This window comes from Larimichthys crocea, chromosome XIII, assembly GCF_000972845.2.
Source record: "Larimichthys crocea isolate SSNF chromosome XIII, L_crocea_2.0, whole genome shotgun sequence".
In the NCBI taxonomy this organism is placed as follows: domain Eukaryota; kingdom Metazoa; phylum Chordata; class Actinopteri; family Sciaenidae; genus Larimichthys; species Larimichthys crocea.
The window spans coordinates 20134319-20153402 of NC_040023.1; the positions used below are offsets into that span (position 1 = coordinate 20134319).

The following is a 19084-nucleotide window of genomic DNA, read 5'->3' on the forward strand; positions in this document are numbered from 1 at the left end:
GTTTGAAATGCCTTCCATGCCTTCTAAACATTGCATTGCTGAATTTTCATTCTTCTTTTAAGTTATTAAAGCACGGAGTGTTTTTGTTTGGTTTACTGCGGCCAAGAAGATCCTTATCATAAGATGGATACCCCCACATACTCTGTCTATTAATAAATGGATATCTTCCTTTCATAATGTCTTAAAAATGTCAGTCGCTTCAGTAAACTATGCTAAAAGGGAATCATTAGATGCCACTAAAAGAGCTACTCACCTTGTGATATCCTTTTATGTAAAATATGATTGTAGACATATGTATATGGTGAGTGAGTATGAGGGGTACACACATAGCTGAGTGTACAGTCTTGATACGTGTGCAATATATGGACATCCCATTGTGTGGAAGACATGAAAAATTAATAAAACGTTGGTCACAAAAATGCTTTCAAAACCTGTAGTTTTCATTTTCTTATAACATTCTGTGGTGAGTGATGAATACACCCAGCGTATAAACTTATAAAGAAAATACAAGCTGTCGAGAATTTTAGAATAAAAGTTTCAGTTTTTCAGTCTCCCTGTTGATTTTTTTTTTGTTCTTGTTTTAACGTTTATATTCAGTAAAAAATAATGTTAAATTGACAGCTCAGTGTTTGGGGTTTTGGCAGTTCAATAACTTCAGAGTTGTTATTCAATTTGCGAGATTGTTGCAAAGTCACACGTGCAACATGACAAAAGATAATGTGGTGCTTTCAGTGTTTAGAAAATAAGTAATTTGCCTCATGTCGGAAAAAGAATTCTGATAAAAGCAAAAATTAAACCATCCACTGACAGAGAGACGCAAACAAATGAGGTGCTTTGTATTAAAGAAAGATACTGCTGATGAGTAAGACAGCAGTCGCATTAGAAAATACAAGACTGTGTATGTCTGAGAGGCTAATTCATCTTCTGCTGGCAGTAGCATGGATGGATCCTGTACTTTCCAGCTAGTCATCTGACCTGCCAGCAGCAGCAGGAGCAGCAGCAGCAGCAAAAACATTATGCTACTGATATTTTAAAATATATTTTTATCTTTATTTCTTGTGGTCAGGGCTTTTGTTTTTCTTTGTTGTGAGAGCCAGTCTTTAAAACTTTTTGAGGCTTGTCTCTGTCAGCTTCTGGACTATCTAATGAGTCTCAGCTGAACAAAAACATGTTTGTGACGTTTGAATTGGCTTTAAACTCGCCCACTGATGACAAATGTCAGAAGCCAATTCAAAACTGTAATCTGTTGTAATAATATTAGAAAGTAGACCAACGTAAATAAATAAAGAAAGTCAAATTTGATCTGAAAACGAAAAGTATGGACAGAAGTGACATTTTAATGGTTAGCTTAGCTATTAGATATCAGCAACTTCTGACATGTAAAGCTTAAGAACACTAGTCCTTCATTAATTTTACTGTGGCGTCGAGTTGACAATTGCTGGAGCTAAGCAATCCATCATCATTACTGTTCATCAAGGTCACATTACTGTTGCATGGTAGTGTAGTGCAGACGTTTCACATCCATCTGCACTCAGAACTGCCGTACCATGCATTTATAGCACAATTATTACAACAATAAAATCCCACGTTGTTCACTATGACATACAACTCAAGTTTCATATTTTCTACAGAAAAAACTGGAAGGAAAAACACATTCCCAAATCTGGAAAACAGTGTCTGCTTGTTAAATGTCCATATACTGTATGCGGAAATAAGTGAAAAGGACTGTGGAGTATTTGCATTGACTGAAAGTAGTTGTTTTATATGTTTCCAAATGTTAGTCATGAGAGTATGCTCACTTGAGAAGCCAAATGAATGAACAACAGCGTATTTTCTGCTCCTACCTACTATTGGCCATGTTTTTTAGGCTTCATATAACTCAAGTGTAAGAATGAGAACACTGGTTCAAATGGTCAGTTTTCAAGAATAATCTTTCTCCAGACTGAGAATAAGTCACTGCTGGAATAAATATAGGTACCAGCTTGCCTGAGGGAGTGCGACACAAACAGAGCAACATACATTTACATACTTTACTATATTCTGTATTCATTCCTGTACCACTAATGTTAACCTTAACTGAAACCACTAAATGCCACAAAATACTGGCAAAAATGTGTGCACCTTAGAGGATTTTCATCATATTTTATATCAAAAGTACAACGCACACACACACACACACACACACACACACACACACACACACACACACACACACACACACACACACACACACACACACCCACCATGCCCAGTGAAGTGTGCAGAGTGGAGGATGAGAACAGAAAGTCATTATAAAGCAGCCGTCCAAACGTCAGCCAAGAAATGGGCTCTGACACTCGAATATGAACTTTGTCTAACTCTACATTAGCTGCACACTGTTGTGTGTGTGTGTGTGTGTGTAGAGGTGTATGTGCTGCACACACATATTCACGTTCCTATGACTTAACAGTGTGTTTTTATTGCTGGTGTGATAGAGTGTTCGAAAAACCTCCCATAATGGTGAAACATGGAGGTGCTAATAGTCTAGTTTATTGCTATCCTTCAGCAGGATGCAGCCCTCTTTGCTCATTAACCACGTGGCCAGTTGAATTTCACAGTCCATGGCACTGGCAGTGGTTTCCTCTAAGGAGGCAGTTTGAGCTCACAGGCACTATGAGTGGACTGACCAATTTCTTTGCTTAGATGCTTTTAGCCCGCATTCATAAAAGGCCCACACAAGCAAAAGGGATTTAATGTCACCATGTGTAGTCGGTTAAGATCTGATCTGTTGTCGTTGCTGCACATGCAAACAATAGGTCGATATTCTGGTTGATCACAGATGCCAGAAAATGCGGAAATGCTGAACTTGAATGATATCATAATTCAGTTTTATTGACTCTAACTATTCCGTTGTTTGTGTTTATGTTTGGTTATATATTTAAGACAATAATGGTGGGTAATACAGACTAAATGAGAATTGACTATTGAGACAAATACTTGGTAAATGATGCAGGTAGCTCATTTATATCACTTTAAACTGTAGCAGTTTTATCATCATCTAAAGATATTTTTGCATCGTTTCTGCTGTTGTTTGGTGAATACTAAGTCTCTCTAACGCACTTTATTTTCTCTCTTTCCAACAGCTCCATGTAACCATCAGCAAGACGACTGTGAAGGTGGTGTTAGATTGTTCTGTGGTTGGGGAGAAGTCCATCAGTGCAGCTGGGAACATTACCACTGATGGGGTGGAGATTCTCGGGAGGATGGTTCGGTACAGAGGCAGACGGGACAACTCTGCACCAGTCAGTATGAATTTCTGTTTGCATTTGTTAAGTGCTCTCTGAATAGAGGGTGATTGCAAACTTGTATGTTCTGGATTTCAGTTGGTCTTTGAATGTAATAGGTGGCCCTCCAGAGAGGAAGTTTAAGAAGTTTTTCAGTAGAATATAGGAGGTTTAGCAAATTGACAGAAAAGTTAGATTAACATGCCAAAATTTAGTCATGAAAATAAACCCTTGTTTTTAATATTACCTCCCTCGGCAGGTCTGCAAACTACAGTTAAAGAACGAATAAAGGACATTCTGTTTTAATCAAGTGATAATTGTCTGGCTTATAATCATACCCCCTTGTGCATTGATTGTAATTATCAATGAGCTAGGTGTTCATGTGAGTCATTATGCCCTGTAAAATGCCAACCATTAATATCCAAAACTATTTCAGTGAGTCACTCAGTGGAAATTCATTTTATTTTTTGCAAGTGGAAATTTACAAAGTGCTTTACACATACTTATGTTATACGTTATCTGTGCTCTATCCATTAAGTAGCACTCAACAAACTTTTGGCACACACACAGGCAAGAGAGAAGGTGAGATATCCTGGGCTTCTAAGAGTACAGAGTGCTGAATAATGCCTAGTGAAAATTTATACTCAGCTCTAAAGAAAATTATCAGCTTGAAAAAGGTGCGTTAAAATGTTTTTCATGAAGAAAAATAAATAAAATGTGCCATTTATTCCACTTACCACCAGATTTTCATTTACTAACCAGTACAGAGGATGGTTGTTGATTCAAAAATATGTCACATTTGTCATGTTTGGAAAGGTCTCCGCAGAAAGTAATCTGTTAGAAGATGAAATCATAATGGTAGCTTGTCTGGCTTCTAACGCCAGGAATACAAATCAGTGAGTTTGTTCTGTTTTGTCTGTATTTCCAGTTGGCCAAAAGTGAATTCTTAAGTTGAAGAACTACTTTGTTTCAGGTTCTACAACAGGCAACTTTTATTATGTAGAAAGTTGGGAGTGTTGTGCCCATTCATAAGGACAACTGAGCCTGTGGATTCTCAAGTGATGAGTTGATTTAGAGTATTACAGAAGTGACAGTGCATCAGCAGGAATGAATTAAATCATAAAATGATGATCGTGACTTTTTTCTCAAGGTTTCAATCAGCCAGCTCAGCCTGAAAGAATCTGGGTCAAAACACCCAAACTGATTGCAGTAAGTTTGTATCTTTTGGGTCTCAGTGTTAGTTCCAGTTAAACTGAGAGTGCCCAGCTCTTTAAAACTTTAAAGACCCCCTGTGGTGTTCTAATAGAAAGACTATAATTACCAGGATGAGACTGAGACAAGTGTTTCAGAAGTAGTCAAGAAGTTTCAGTGCAGGCCTTTGCTCTTTAAATGCATTGTCATACATCTTCCTATTAAATTTGACTGTTTATGGTATTTTAGATATTATATTTGAGATGAGCTGACAGACTACACTGGCTGCTTTTAAACTCAGAAATGACCTATCTGGGCCCTATCTGTATTAAAATAATACATAGGGAACTATGTAAACATTAGGTTTACATTAGGAGAAGGATCTCGATCTGTGGCTCTTTTTGGGGGAGGTTTTCCTCACCCGAATTGAGGATCTAGGGATAGAAGGTATATGAATGAAGGTAAATGTTATACCTGACCAAACCAGGTATAATGTTTCCATACAGGCGACTTTTCTTTAAATGAAATGATTATAATTGCCAAGTGTTCCACTAAGAATCTCATAGAAGTCTGTATGTTTAATTTCCTTGATTAAACAGCTTCACAGTCATTGAGTCAAAGTGGGAGTTTTCCATAGTTTAAGTTGTTTCTGTCATACATATGTGTATTAGGTTTGATTTAGATCTTTGTTAAAGGTCAGGGTAATGAAACGTAGAAATGTAGATACAAGAAAACTGCTCTTCTAATGAAATAAACAGCACGCTGTACGTCAGCAGGACATTTCTTCACTCGTGATGATGAACTGAGTCAGACGCAAGCCCATGACCTAATTTATAGTCTGGTCTATAGTTTAAGACTAGCGGAGCCTCCAGACAGCCAGACTTCATGTATCTATCCCCCAACATTTTTCAGCTGTTCATTAGAACTTGTAAACAGTCAAACTGTCTCTGTTCTTGTTTCTTATCAACACAGAAATACCGCTTCATTACATATATTCCATTTGCAATGTCACCTCTGTTTTACTTCTGCACTTTGAAACGTGTTAACTGATAATACTGTAATTGCAGCATCAATGCGATTGGTTTGTGTGTAAGTGTCCTCATGCATATGTGTTTTTACAGTTTCAGCTCCAGATGTTTGACATCATCTGCAGCACATCCTGGGCCAGCAGAGATAAGTGTTGCGAGCTCCCTGCGTTGGTAAGACATGCATATACTCTCTGACACACACATGCTCACACACATTAATACCACCTTAAGACTATTACAGCCTTAGATAATTAGAGAGATATTTGTGCCCACGATCAAATTGAGTTATGATGAAACCAGAATGATAAAACCAGAATTACCTGGAATTTCTCTGAATTGTTATTAGCATTGCTCATAGGGCCTGTGGTCGGGTGGCTAATTTCATTTATGTGATAGAAATACACCTGATAATGAATGAGTCTTTCTCGTACAAGTCCTGTCTGTGTGTGCGTGTATAAGAGCATCCATTATAAATTAGCACCCCAGGCATATAATGTATCCACACAACAAACAAACAGACACTGAGTTGATTAAGTGCCTCCACCTCTGCAATCTGATGGAATGCATTACAGCTTTTTATGTGACGCTTATAAGGTTGAACTTGTGTTGACAGAAAGGTCAGAAAAGTTTAGATTCAATGAATGTATGAGGGGAACATTATATTGGAAACATTCCCTGTTTTGATAAAATAGTTTTGCAGTAGTCAAGGGGACAAAACAAACAATGATTGTTTTGCGCCGCAAGTTTAATACCCGAAGCAGCTCAGACAGATGGGATTCAAAGACCCGATCCAGAGACTTGAGACAAGTTGGCGAGTGTTTTATTGTCGTTATCTTGCTTCCTGTCAGATTCCAGGGCTACCTGCTGAAGATGAAGCTTTAAATGATTATGTATTGCCTGAATACAGACAAAGTGCACTCTCTGTATTTATGTGTGTTTTCAGAGAGTTGAGGAGCAGTGCCCTTCCATGCCTCACGCCTGTACCTGCTCCCAGGACAGCAAAGGCCCTCCAGGACCTTCTGGACCCCCTGTAAGAGCTCAGTAACTTTTTCATTAAATGACTTATCCAGACTCTTGTTCTCAATCCAGTCCATCGTTTTCAGTCTAGTGTGTGTGTCTTTCCACAGATCTGTGGGGAACTCTTTATAGATGCCCCCCCTCTCTCTGCGTTTGTTTTTCTCCTCAGTCTGTTTTATATACTGTTTTTTTAAGTCATTCATTTTCTCCTGTCTTATATCAGTTATTCACTGATTCACTGACTGTCTAGATTCTCATTAAAACGTTTGTAGTTATTCAGCAAAAGTGTTTGGAAATGTCAATAGCGGACACTGCTGGTAAATTTCAGAGTCAAACAGCCACTCTCACAGCAAAAAAAAAAAAAGAAGTTAATTTCCTTTTGTGGAGTTTACCATCAAATGAAATCAATGTAATCCAACTTGGTTTAATTGTTAAATTCTTCCCTCAAGGCGAACATTGAAATAACCTTGTCAGCAAACATAAAAATGTATTCACACATTTTCTAAATTTAAAGACACAAAAGTGCACAACACAAACACAATTTATTTATTATCCATACACAGTTAGTATCCAGTTATATCCAATATCCAATTTGTTGATGTTGTTTTTTAATGAATCCTTTGAGATCTGTGGTCGTTTTAATCAGAGCAGCAGTATATTAGAAAGCGTAGCCTGTGGAGAAGCTGTATTCGTCTCACGCAGTATCAGTACCAGGTAAAACCTGATAGAGGCTGAGAGATGAGAGAAAGTAAATGAGCTCATTTATAGCCTGAGACTTTAGTCTATATTCTTTTTCTCTTCTTTCCTTCACTCTCTATCTCCCAGTCTGTGTTTTTCATTAGCTTCCCTCTCCTTTTCCCTCATATCTATTTCTCTTTCATTTTCCCTCATTTTCTCCCAAGTTCTCTCGCTTTGTCTCCACTCTTTGGTACTGAGGCCATCAGTGTGTGGATCGACACTGGTGTAGTTTGAGAAATAATTATATGGCGATTCCATTTAACCCCCCTAAATTTTCATCCCTGTTTGTCAGACGAACCACGGCACTCATACCTTACCTCATCCTCATACCAGAAACATACTACTAAAATACTACTACTAAATGTCAGCTGAACTATGAAAAATGTTCAACCAGATTTCATCTATTTTGACCACCTCCATCTCTTTTCTCTGTATCTGTCCTTCTTCTTCTTCTTCTTCTTCTTCTTCTTCTTCTTCTTCTTCTTCTTTTTCTTTCTGTTTTTACTTCCACGTCATGCACAGTCTTCAGGTTCCTCATCTCTTTCTCTTTTTTTTATTATCACTTCATTTCTCTTTGTACCTATGTCTCTCTGTCTGTTTCCCTCCCCGGCATTGAATGGGCTCCTTAAATCACGTTTTAACTGCAGCATATAGGCGCAGATGAATGATTTAATGGCAAAATCATAGCCACTTTTGTGCTAAATTGTAGGCTATAGTCAGTAGGGTTTTGAGGAAGGTGCCATTCCCCTTGTTAACACAATATAATGGTATTATATATTATATAGATTGGTAATGGTAGCAAATGTATTGAATCACCTGCGAAAGACTTTGAAAATCCTAGCAGACTGTGTTTCACTGTAAACAATGGATGTGTACAAAAGTTGTTTTTGTTGTTCTGTTGAAACTTTGTTCACTCTGATAAACCGAGGATAAATACCAGGCACAGTACTTCACACTGAAAACACACCGAAAAGTGCCATGAAAAGACGACTGGAAGGCAAATGAGTTGGAGAGCAAAGAATTATTAAAAAGGATTAAGAAGCTTTAGTAGTTATCATCTGATTATTAGAGCTCATATTAAAAATAAGTTTTTAGTCTTGTTATCAAGCAGTATATATGTACTTTTGTCTGAAATATATCTACATAGACATTAATTACATCTGTTGTATACTTGCGATCGTCATCTAAAACACTATTGTGCTTTTCTTCTGCTTTTCTTCAGACGTATGTCTTTTCCTGCCTTGCACTGCAGCAGTCCTCTTAACTTTTGTAAATCTTTGAGTCATGAAGTTTGAAATAATATTGATTGCCCCAACTGAATTGCAATCCGTGCTGCCTGATTTGGCACTGACTCAGCTCAATACAGAACATCAGTCAGCAATCAATCTGACATTAAGTAAAACACGCACTGCCTGTCATCTCCGTTTGTTAAAATTGAATTGTGCCCATGCTGTTTGAGATCCAAGTGTTGTTTTTAAAATGTAAATTTGCCCGTCAGCATCAAATTGCTCAGTTGATAATAGCTGCGGTCTACTTTTTCTAACACCATTAAAGGTCCATGAAAAATCCAAGCACAGTTATTTGTATTGTTGCTGTTAGAAGCTAATTTCAGTTTTTCTGCTGGTTTGCCCGACCTTAAACAAGTCATGGGTCTGCAAAAATCCATTAAAAACAACTTGCAGAGACAAATTACAGAATTGATTAACTTAATCAATCATTTTGAATAACACTTCACAATTGTTACATTTGAATGAAAAGTACCATATTTCCATTTCTTGCCTAGTTTAATTTTGTCTCTTCGCTGTCAAAAAAGAAAATTTAAATTGTTACGGCAAATGAGTTTAATTCAGAGTTCACACCTTATGTCAGTTCTCCCCAACAAATGTGTAGTTGAGAGAGTTATTGGTCGCTGTAGTCCTTCCTCGTCTGCATACTGGCTATTAAACGATCCTTTCTTATTATTGATGGGGGATAAAATCCACAGACCTTCTGTGCAAAAAGGCATTTTATTTCATTTCAGCTCAAATATGAGGCTTCAGAGTTTAAGTGGGTATCTTCATTCTGGCTGTCGTTTGTAGGTTTATTGTTGGCAACAAGCCTTTGTCCGTGTCTACCACCGAGTAATCCTCCATAGCGAGGAAACATTGTCCAGAAAATACAAAGAGGGAATGTTGTCATAAAAAGACTAAGGTAGAAGAGAAGAAACATACCCACTTCAACCATGGACAGCTGAGGCCATATTAGCTTTGGTTGAACTTTAGAATACATTTTTGCACAGAATGAGGACTGTAGAGTTTGTCTATTACCTTTAACAGACCACTTCATGGCCAGTACAGACAGAAGCAACATATGCATGGACATGTGAGTTTTATATTAAGACAGACTTAAAAAAAAACAACAAAAAACTCAACTTTAACCTTGTGCAATGGTGGAAAAAAGTGGAGACAGGCCTCGTAAAAATCTTTACATGCTTAATAAATCAATGTTGGAAATTTGGAAATAAATACTGATACACGTTCTGTTTATCAGTCCAAGCAGCAGAATCTCTCTGAGATACAGTAAACTGTTTGAATAGATTTATAAAGCGGTGGAAACTAAGTACTCCTGAGGGGTAAAGCAAAGTTTCAAACTTGGATCCAAAAGACTTTTTATTGCTTTAACCTGAGAAAAAACAAGATGACACAGGTAATATCTAATAATGTGGTGTAATATAGAATCTGGTAGAAACAAGCACATGATGACTTTATTAGGACTGACCTCTTGCTTTTACCACATCTGCATGTCTCTCCTCATATTCCTCTCCTTCCTTGCAACCATGCCTCCTGTCCCCTCTGGCTAAATATTATAGGAGCTACCTATCCCCCTTATTCCCGGGGGGAGACCTATTTAAGCAAACACAGGAAGAGGATGTATCCCAAATGGGCCAATGATTAGCAGATGTGTGTAGTTTGTCCCTGGATAAACCTTGGGGCTAGAGGGGTCAGCGCAAGGTTTATAGCTCCAGACTTCTGCTCTTACTTACAGATGCAGCGTAATAAAGTGCAGAGCACTGAGGGGCAGTTTACAGCACGGATCAGTGTTGGCCTCTGTCCATCAAATTCATTATACATTCATTTCAAAGTCCTGTGCAGTTCCAGGTTCATTAGATTTTTAAAAACAAACTGCTTCGCCTGTTTGACAGGGAGTCTCTCACACAGAGGTGTGTTTCGTCACTTTTCCTCTGTTTGTAGGCATGCCATTTGTAAACATTGATATGCTGCTTTTACAGTGTGTGTTTGGTTTGTGTTTCAGGGAGGCCCAGGCGTAAGAGGAGCCAGAGGAGAGAGAGGAGAGCCAGGACTGACGGTTTGTAAAATGCACTTAATTTCAGAGATCATTTATTCTTCATCAAAACCTCCAGCATGTAATAAGTCTCAAATAGTATCTCCGTTGCACCTTTCATACGGTTGAGTCACTCGTTCCCAGCTCGGGAAGAAGAAGCACCCCAGTAGTTAACAGTAATGAGCTGGTCGGACTCAACGGTGAGCTGTGGTGAAAAGCAGCCAGGAGAAATATCATGGGCATGGTTGCGCAAGCTGTGAGAGCTAGCATTATTTCCATCATTTTATGGATAGATAAATTGACCTTGAACCTTGAAAAAAATCAATATTTCTTGGATGAGAGCTCAATCCCACCCCCCTCTCTCAAACTGGCAGCACATTGGAGACCCTCATGATTTCACATTTCAGAGATTATTAATCAGGTTGAACTGCGTGAGGTGGGGTCAGTTTGCAACAAGAAGCGAACACACTTCGCCCTGTTCCTCCGTGAAAACCCACAAGGCCAGACTCTCATTTATAATAGATATTACTCATATTCTGACCATACTGGCCCACACCTCTACCTCCAGGGAAAGAACAGCTGTCATCCTGATCAGACGATGAAAAGAATAAAGTTAGGTGTGTGAAGTAAAGCCCCAGCCCACAAACAAAGAGCCCTTTCAGCACCAGCCCACTCAATCCTCCAGACTAGATTTGGGCTGAGTGAAGTGGTCATTTTGGAGAACCCTATATAGCTGACTTGGCCTCGGTCTTAAGGCAAGTTCTTATCGTCACTTTCCTGTCTTTTATAGACACCGTTCCAACAAATCCCGTCTTGGCCTATTAAGGAAAGACTTAGTCTAGAGTTTGCATCTGCTATAGTTTTGCTATGGCAGTCTGTTCCAAACTGTTATAACCCATCCAGCTGTGGCAGTCAGTACTATGGCCTGACACTGTTGGAATTTTTTCAATACCAATACCCAGTTCACATGATTGTAATTTAATCTTCAGATGCAGGAAAATGTGTTTTGAAACTTTTCTTCTTTGAGTGAAGCAGCAGGGGGTCCTGCCACTTTTGCTCAGACATGCAAGGCTGTCAATCATTAAAATAAGGTTGATTGTCTCAACCATATGTCCCTCTTAGACTTCGCTGAGTGACAGTGTATCGAGTGCAGTGCATGAACTGGCCCACCCAAAGCTTAAAACTTGCGAGAAATTCCCAACAATGAAACCAAGACGGGATCAAATTGTACTTTTTCAACGCGGCCCATGTGAGTTTTATTTTATTTATGGGTGTAATTATGTTAGTTTTGGAGTGGGATGTAGTTTTCTGTACTACTGGCACACACACACACACACACACACACACACACCCCGTACAGTACACACTTATATATTAATAGATGCCTGCCAGATCACACTTCAGCAGCATTTGTACCTCAGCGACTGCAGCAAGGTTTATTTGAATAGTTGGATTATTGCTCTGTATGAGACCAGCTCCTCCGTGAATTCATCCTTATTCTTTCGCACTAATCAATTTGGATACATTACTCGTTACAGTGTATGCACTGATTAATGAGAGAATAAATTGAGCAGTTATAAAAATAAACCTTCAACTAATGTAAATTTCAGTCATCTGTAAATCGATGCATCTCTTCAAGTAGTTTGGCGCCGTATTTCAGTAATATTTATCATTTAGTTCAACGTGAGATAATACCTTTCAGCCCTCTGTTTGTTTTTTTCCCCACTCCATTCAAGTGTTTCTGATCCAAAGTTTCTTTTGATGGTTGGCATGGATTTGAAAGACTATATGGTTGAACAGTAAAACAATAAATACAGCCAGAGTGAAGATTACTTTGGCTACCGTTGTTGCTACAAGTCAGTGGCTCAGGTTTTGCAGGAATTTCTGTTTTCCAGCTTCCATTGCAAGAATCTTATCTGCAGCTTATACACATGGATCAAATAAGCCACCACACTGGGACAATTTAATTATATATGGATGGACAAGTGTCGACATCTACTTCCTGTAGTAGATCTCATTATAGAAGTAGCCCATGGCAGCAAAAGGCCCCCCACCGTGCGTGTGGTGATGATGTTGACCAGAGTTTGTAGTTTTAACTTGATGGATGTTGTAAGTGTTGAGTAGATGCAGCTTTCGATGAAATATGCACACATCCATCCATTACCTCAGCAGATATATGCAAAACATTAAACAGCATATAACTAAAATAAATATTCTTTATATTTTTGTTAGTATTAATAAGAATTAAACCTGTATAGCTAAGGCATTGTCAGTGTACTTTGGTTCAACACTGCTATTCCTGAAGGTAGAGGGATTTGTACAGTCAAATCCATTTATTGAATAAGTGACATTAATAAGCTCATGAGGCTTCCAGCAGGTCAAAATACTTCTCACTAAATGATCCATTGTGTTGAGGGTTTGCTTGGTTGTCATGGAATTTAAGTTGTTTGTATTTCCATGGATTTCTTAATATTGGATGTTGCTTTAAATATTAGTTAAAAAATTAACTTTGTAACACTGAAATCCATTGTGTTCTTTTCACAGGGACCCCAGGGGCCAGTAGGAGAGATCGGCCCTCCTGGACCATCAGGACCGCCTGGTCCACAAGGACCCAGTGGTCTCTCTATTCAGGGGCCGCCGGTAAGACTTTGCTTGTGTGTGTTCATATGTACATACTGAAAGCTGAGTGCAATGCCACATTTTGGAAATTTCCATAATTACTTGATAATTTCAACATTGAAATACAATTGAAGTACTATAATTTAGTCCCTAAACTGCTGTTTAACTCTCTCCCAAAATAAACCACTGTAATTCTAATGTTTAGGTGGAATATGTTTGTGATGAACCATCCAGAAGAAAAACATTTTTAGAAATGAAGTTGTTACAAGAACGAACATTTCTGCATGACTGCTACGTTGAATTATGATGGAAACATTTTCCCATTTCACTCCCGCCTGTCTCCAGTAAGGTCACAAAATGTGTGTAATTAGAAACAGACTAGTATTGAGCTGTCAACCACCTGCTGCTATAAACTGACAAAAGTTGACGTATGCCTCAAAGACTTCCAGACACTTGAAGGATCTTGTCCAAAGCATGCTGAAGCGGTTCTGCGGACTTCTGGGGTGGTCCAGCATCCTATTAAGATAACTGATGTTGGTTTTTCCAGTCTTTTGGTAGCTATCAGTATGACCACTGGTCCAGCAGAGATGTAATGACATTGTTTGTTTTACAGGGTGCTGCTGGAGCGAAGGGAGAGAGAGGAGCAAACGGTCCAGCTGGACAAATGGTAAGACAACATTCCCAAAAAACTGACATAATAGTTGAACATAGAGGTGAAATGTGTGTTGGGTGACAGCATCACAAAGAAAAACCCAGAGGGGCAATCTGCCTGAAAATGCAGCGATTGGTCCCTCTGTTTTTGTCTTGACCAAATAAGCTAAGTTGTATTGGGTTATAACAAACCCAGCTGTGTGTGTGTGTGTGTGTGTGTGTGTGTGTGTGTGTGTGTGTGTGTGTGAGAGAGAGAGAGAGAGAGAGAGAGTGTGTGTGACTATAAATTGTTCTCCTCTGTGTGTATGTATGAAGAATACAAATGAGTCCTACATCCATTATAACTGAGGTGGCAGAGGCCCTGCAGGCTCACAGAAATTAGACTTGTTGCCCTATAAAAGCATGTTTCTATATTTCTGTAACTCTAATCCATTTTTCATCATCATTCTACATCATTTGAACATTAGATATATAAACTGAAGATAGCTGTATATAAGTAGTCCCGTTAAGAAACAGTTAAAATCGTTGCCATATATATACAACCTAAAGAGCTAGACATAATACCTAAAATTGCAACAAACAAATAAAATGTGTATTTTTCAACTTTCTCTTTCATTTTAACTAGTTTGTTTTGCATTATACATATATACATACATATATACAAGCATATAAACATATACAATTTATGTAATACATTTAAATGTGCTTTAAATGCAGCTTAAACCAAACAAATAACATTAATTCCACTATGGAATTTATTGATATTAAGATATCTATATTATCTTTAGCAGGATTTTCTCCATTATAATTGGATTTAGCTTCTGCCTCTGGGAAAATAACAAACTGAATAACCAAGATGTCACTTCATCAGAATGGATATTTTTTTATTTACAGATAACAGCCATGGAAAAATCTGTATTAAAATCAAAACTGACATGGCCATCTCAACGGTTTGCTTTCACCTCATATATCTGTCTTGTTGGCCCCGTCTGAGCGCAGAAAGTTTGACAGATGATGCTTTCATGCACATTCAACATATTTATGGCTTAATAGTTTTTATATGGTAAAATAAATGCCAAAGAGTCATAGACTATTCAAACTAAATGTGTAATGTATTACGAGTCGTCACAATTTAAATTATCCAAATTAAAGCAGAAATGATTTCATCATATCTACTACACCTTCAGTTATTTTTGTTTTCCTAAAGGTAAAGTGTCATGACAAAAGTCTAATTTTCTCTTAGCCAAAACTTTATTACATGCAGCTAAAATAGTACAGTACAGTGCTGGGGACAGCTTGGATCTTTTGCAGCATTGAGTGAGACCATGAGAGGGAGGAGGGGGATAAAGGTTCAAGCAGCTGTGTGTGAGTGTATGCCAACTGTTTTGTTGCCGAAACACACACACACACACACACACACACACACACACACACACACACACACACACACACACAAATGTGGACATAGGGCTGTCTAATGGAATCATTGAGATGTGAATAATCATTACCAGCGTCTTCATTATTGGGCAGTGAACCAATCAGGGGTAATACTGAATTAATTTAATGGTCTTCTACTGGGAGCCCCACACATCAGCAAGGACAGAGTCAACGTTCTAGTAACTCTGTACCAGGACAAGATTTTTGTCGTGTCATTTTTTTGACCAATTTTGTAGGAACTTTCTAATATATTTCTGTAAAGGTATTTTCATTGACACATTGCACTGCTTACAAATCATACCTGTTGCTTTGTCTGCCTCATACTTGCACTTCCGCACATCTGTTTGTTATTCTGCTTGATTACACATCTGCTCAGACTGAAGTTGAGTAGAGGTATGCTGGAAACTTAATTTTTGCACATTGTTCTACCTTCGCAGGTGCATCAATGGGGTCAATAAAGCCCAGTCTATACAAACACACACACACACACACACACACACACACACACACACACACACACACACACACACACACACAGACCTGAGAAGAGATCTAATCAGGATAAATAAGTGAAAGGTGTGAAGGTGTACAATGACTGTAAAGTTTTTTAGTTGCATTTTGAGACTTGAATCTGTGCTTCTTAATTCCCACTAGACTTGTGAGTTAAATATTAAAGAAATCACTGAAGTAACATAATAAAATGTGATGATGTTAAAAGGGTATAGCAGTTCACAGGGGGCTAGATAACACACAGCAAAATTCACTTTACTATGAATTGTTAATGTCCATTATAATGATATATTACAGTCTGGGCTAATAGAGGACACAACAGTATAGATAGGCACTGTGACAGCACTACTACTTGGATTTCTTTCTGTGTTGCAGAGCACTCAATGCCAGATAATTTTCTTAATTCATCTCAATCAATTTTATTGTCATGGCCCATTACCTCATTACTGTTTTACGACATTCGATCATCAAGTGCGCGAAAACAGATATCGTGTACTTGTTTCCATTAACACTCACCACTTTTATTTGTTGTCGATGTCACAACATATTTGTTTTGCTGAATTTACTTGAAGTGATGTCTTCAAATTGTTTGAAAGTGGAGAAAGCTGGAGCCGACATCCCTAAAAGCTCTTTCAGCTCCATCTCATCACACATTGAGTCAAAGTAGATTCTGTTACAGCACCAGAGAGAGTGCTGGTCTGTCATACTAATACTTTTGCTTTCATCAGGTTTATGAACTTTATACTCTCCTTGCTGAGATTTTGTAGATACTCCAGTGAGGTTTGAAGTGAGCAGGAACCCTTTTACACAGTATTTTTCAAGGTGCATCAGATAGTGTGTCCATCACTGTGTTGTCTGAGGACCAAGACAAATGACATAAGATGGTGGATTTTGTTATGGCTCTGATCCCAGATTCACTAGAGTATGTTACAGATGTGCTAACCAACCTGACTTAGAGCTCAAGTTGAGCCTGTAATGAATATTTGAACATCCTCATAGATTTTTAGGGTTATAATTTATTTAATATGCATTCATTCGGCTGTCAGTTTTCATGTCAGTGGTTAGCACCTGAACTCATAGAAGGTCCTGGTGTTCTTTTTTAGCATTTTCTGCTTTGTGTATTTATAAGCTCTGTGATGACAACCTGTTAGAAGTATGTTTTTTTCCCATGATATGCTACTACAACAGTACTGGGATAAGAAATTTAGGAGGATGAGTGGATAAACTCATTTTAAATTCATCACAACCAGATAAAGCTACAGCCAAGCTGCCCATGTGTAGCTGACAGCGCAAAAGTTTTGATTTTGAAAGACAGCTCCTGCAGATGACATAAAATAACGTTATTATTTTCTTTTCCACGCCACAGCACAACTTGATACGGTCACTGGTCCCATCTGCCGATCACAGATCATGTCAAACTGATACATCGATCTGCCTGCAGCGCACACTGTACTGTGATGAAATGGTCACTTTCTAATACTTCAGGATGGTGCTGCAGGGTATCTTTATTAATATTTAAGGGCAGATGTAGTGGCTGGGTAGTGAGATGAGGTGTCAGGTGTCTAGTCTTTTTTGTCAACAGAGTCTGGTCTTGATTATAAGACTACATTTTATAATGGTGGTAATGACAGTAATATTTACTGTTTAACAGGTGTTAATTGAACAGATTTTAGCAGCGGTGCTAATCATGTGCAATGATTATAGTTTGTTCTTTTGGGATTTGTATTTACTATTCTGTAGTCCCGCTGATGAAATGGTTGAATCAGTTTCTTTTGTTGGGAGTTTTGTGAATTGATGAGACAAGAGTCGCTGATTGGAAAGCATTTCTCAGAAAGGAATAAACAATAAGCTCTTCTCATGAGAACAGAACAACTAGTCTCTGAACCAGCTCACCAAGAGCTGCAACACTTCCTGATGCAGCACTATCTAGCTCTCTGCCTGCATAGTCCTATTAATAAAAGCTGGCAGTGCTGCCCTGTGCCGCACTATGTTACCGGGTAATAATGTGTTTTGTCAGAGAGAGGAATATGAATGGGTGTGTGTTTGTGTGTATGTGTGTGTGGTGTGTATATGGGGCTCAGCGGGGTAATATTGTAGCTTCCAGGGCCCTGTTGTAATATACGAGGGACCACAGAGAATATCACTACTCTAAAACATCAATTACCTTTCTCACTCTGTCCTCTCTTTTCCACTTTCTTCATCACTCCCTCCTTCCTTCCTTTCTTCCTCTCCCTCTCTCTCTCTCTCTCTCTCTCTTTCCGTCTCTCGATGCAGTAAATACAGTGTAACCTTGTCATCTGCGTCCCCTCCACCTCTGTTTCAATTTGACAGTGAAAAATGCAGCTGCAATGAATAGCAAAGAGTGTGTGTTTGTGTTCACGTGTGTTCATCTTTCTCATCTGTTATCAAGTAATCATTTGTGTGTGTGTGTGTGTGTGTGTGTGTGTGTGTGTGTGTGTCAGGCAATAATTTACTTGGTCTCCCTCAAGATCTTCTGCAGATGTATGTGGTTGCCCCTCTTAGCCTCCCATCTTACTCTCACTTCATCTGTTGGACACTAACAAACCCGTTGCTGTGTCGTTAGGTCGTACAGCAATCCCAAGGTTAATGAGTTGATGAGATTCGATGTTATTCTAATCATCAGTCTTTGGACTAATTTTATTCTCAAGTCCATTTTGAGAGGCTGAGATAAGTGTGTGTTTGTGTAACTGTATCCTGGCATACATTTCACAGCGAGAAACAGGGCCGTTTTACTTCTCGTTCTCAGGTTTTTAACGTTTCTAAAACACTATAATGGAAATGTTTATTAATTTATTCAGGAATAATTATAATTTATCATCTGAATCATCCCAACCGGTATATAAACAGTTTGAGTCATTGATAATGCAATAATGATATATATTCTACACATTAACAAATACAAAACAATATTTTTTACTTAAAAAAAAACTGTTAAAAAAATAAACACTCAATATTTCATATTACATTTTTTTCCATTTGCTTAAACACAATTTTGCCAACTAGTCTGGTTTTATCAAAACACAATTCACCAAACCACACATCCAAACTGCAAAACACCTCATATATCCTGCAAAATGAAGCACTGCAACCAAAATCAAACTTTTGCACCAGATGGCACACACTTCATTCGTATTCGTAGAGTTTTGTCTAGCCAACTACACACTGTTGGGCATAATGAAAAGCACTCTCATCTTTAGTATGCTTTGCCATAATAGTAACATAGTTCAAAATGTAGAGAATTCTTCAGATTGTTCACATGCACAGAAATATTTGCAGATACACACACGT

The 19084-nt window shown here is 38.3% G+C and overlaps 1 protein-coding gene across 4 annotated transcripts in view; it reads left to right on the forward strand.

Annotated features, from left to right (window-relative positions):
- col14a1a (collagen, type XIV, alpha 1a) overlaps window positions 1–19084 on the forward strand; it is a 125051-nt gene that overhangs the window by 81837 nt on the left and 24130 nt on the right. For all 4 annotated transcript variants that reach the window (XM_027286037.1, XM_019256895.2, XM_027286036.1 and 1 more), the window contains 6 exons: window positions 3123–3281; window positions 5576–5653; window positions 6426–6512; window positions 10529–10582; window positions 13103–13198; window positions 13791–13844. In XM_027286037.1, coding sequence (XP_027141838.1) covers window positions 3123–3281; window positions 5576–5653; window positions 6426–6512; window positions 10529–10582; window positions 13103–13198; window positions 13791–13844 — 528 coding nt within the window. The remainder of the gene's footprint in view (window positions 1–3122; window positions 3282–5575; window positions 5654–6425; window positions 6513–10528; window positions 10583–13102; window positions 13199–13790; window positions 13845–19084) is intronic.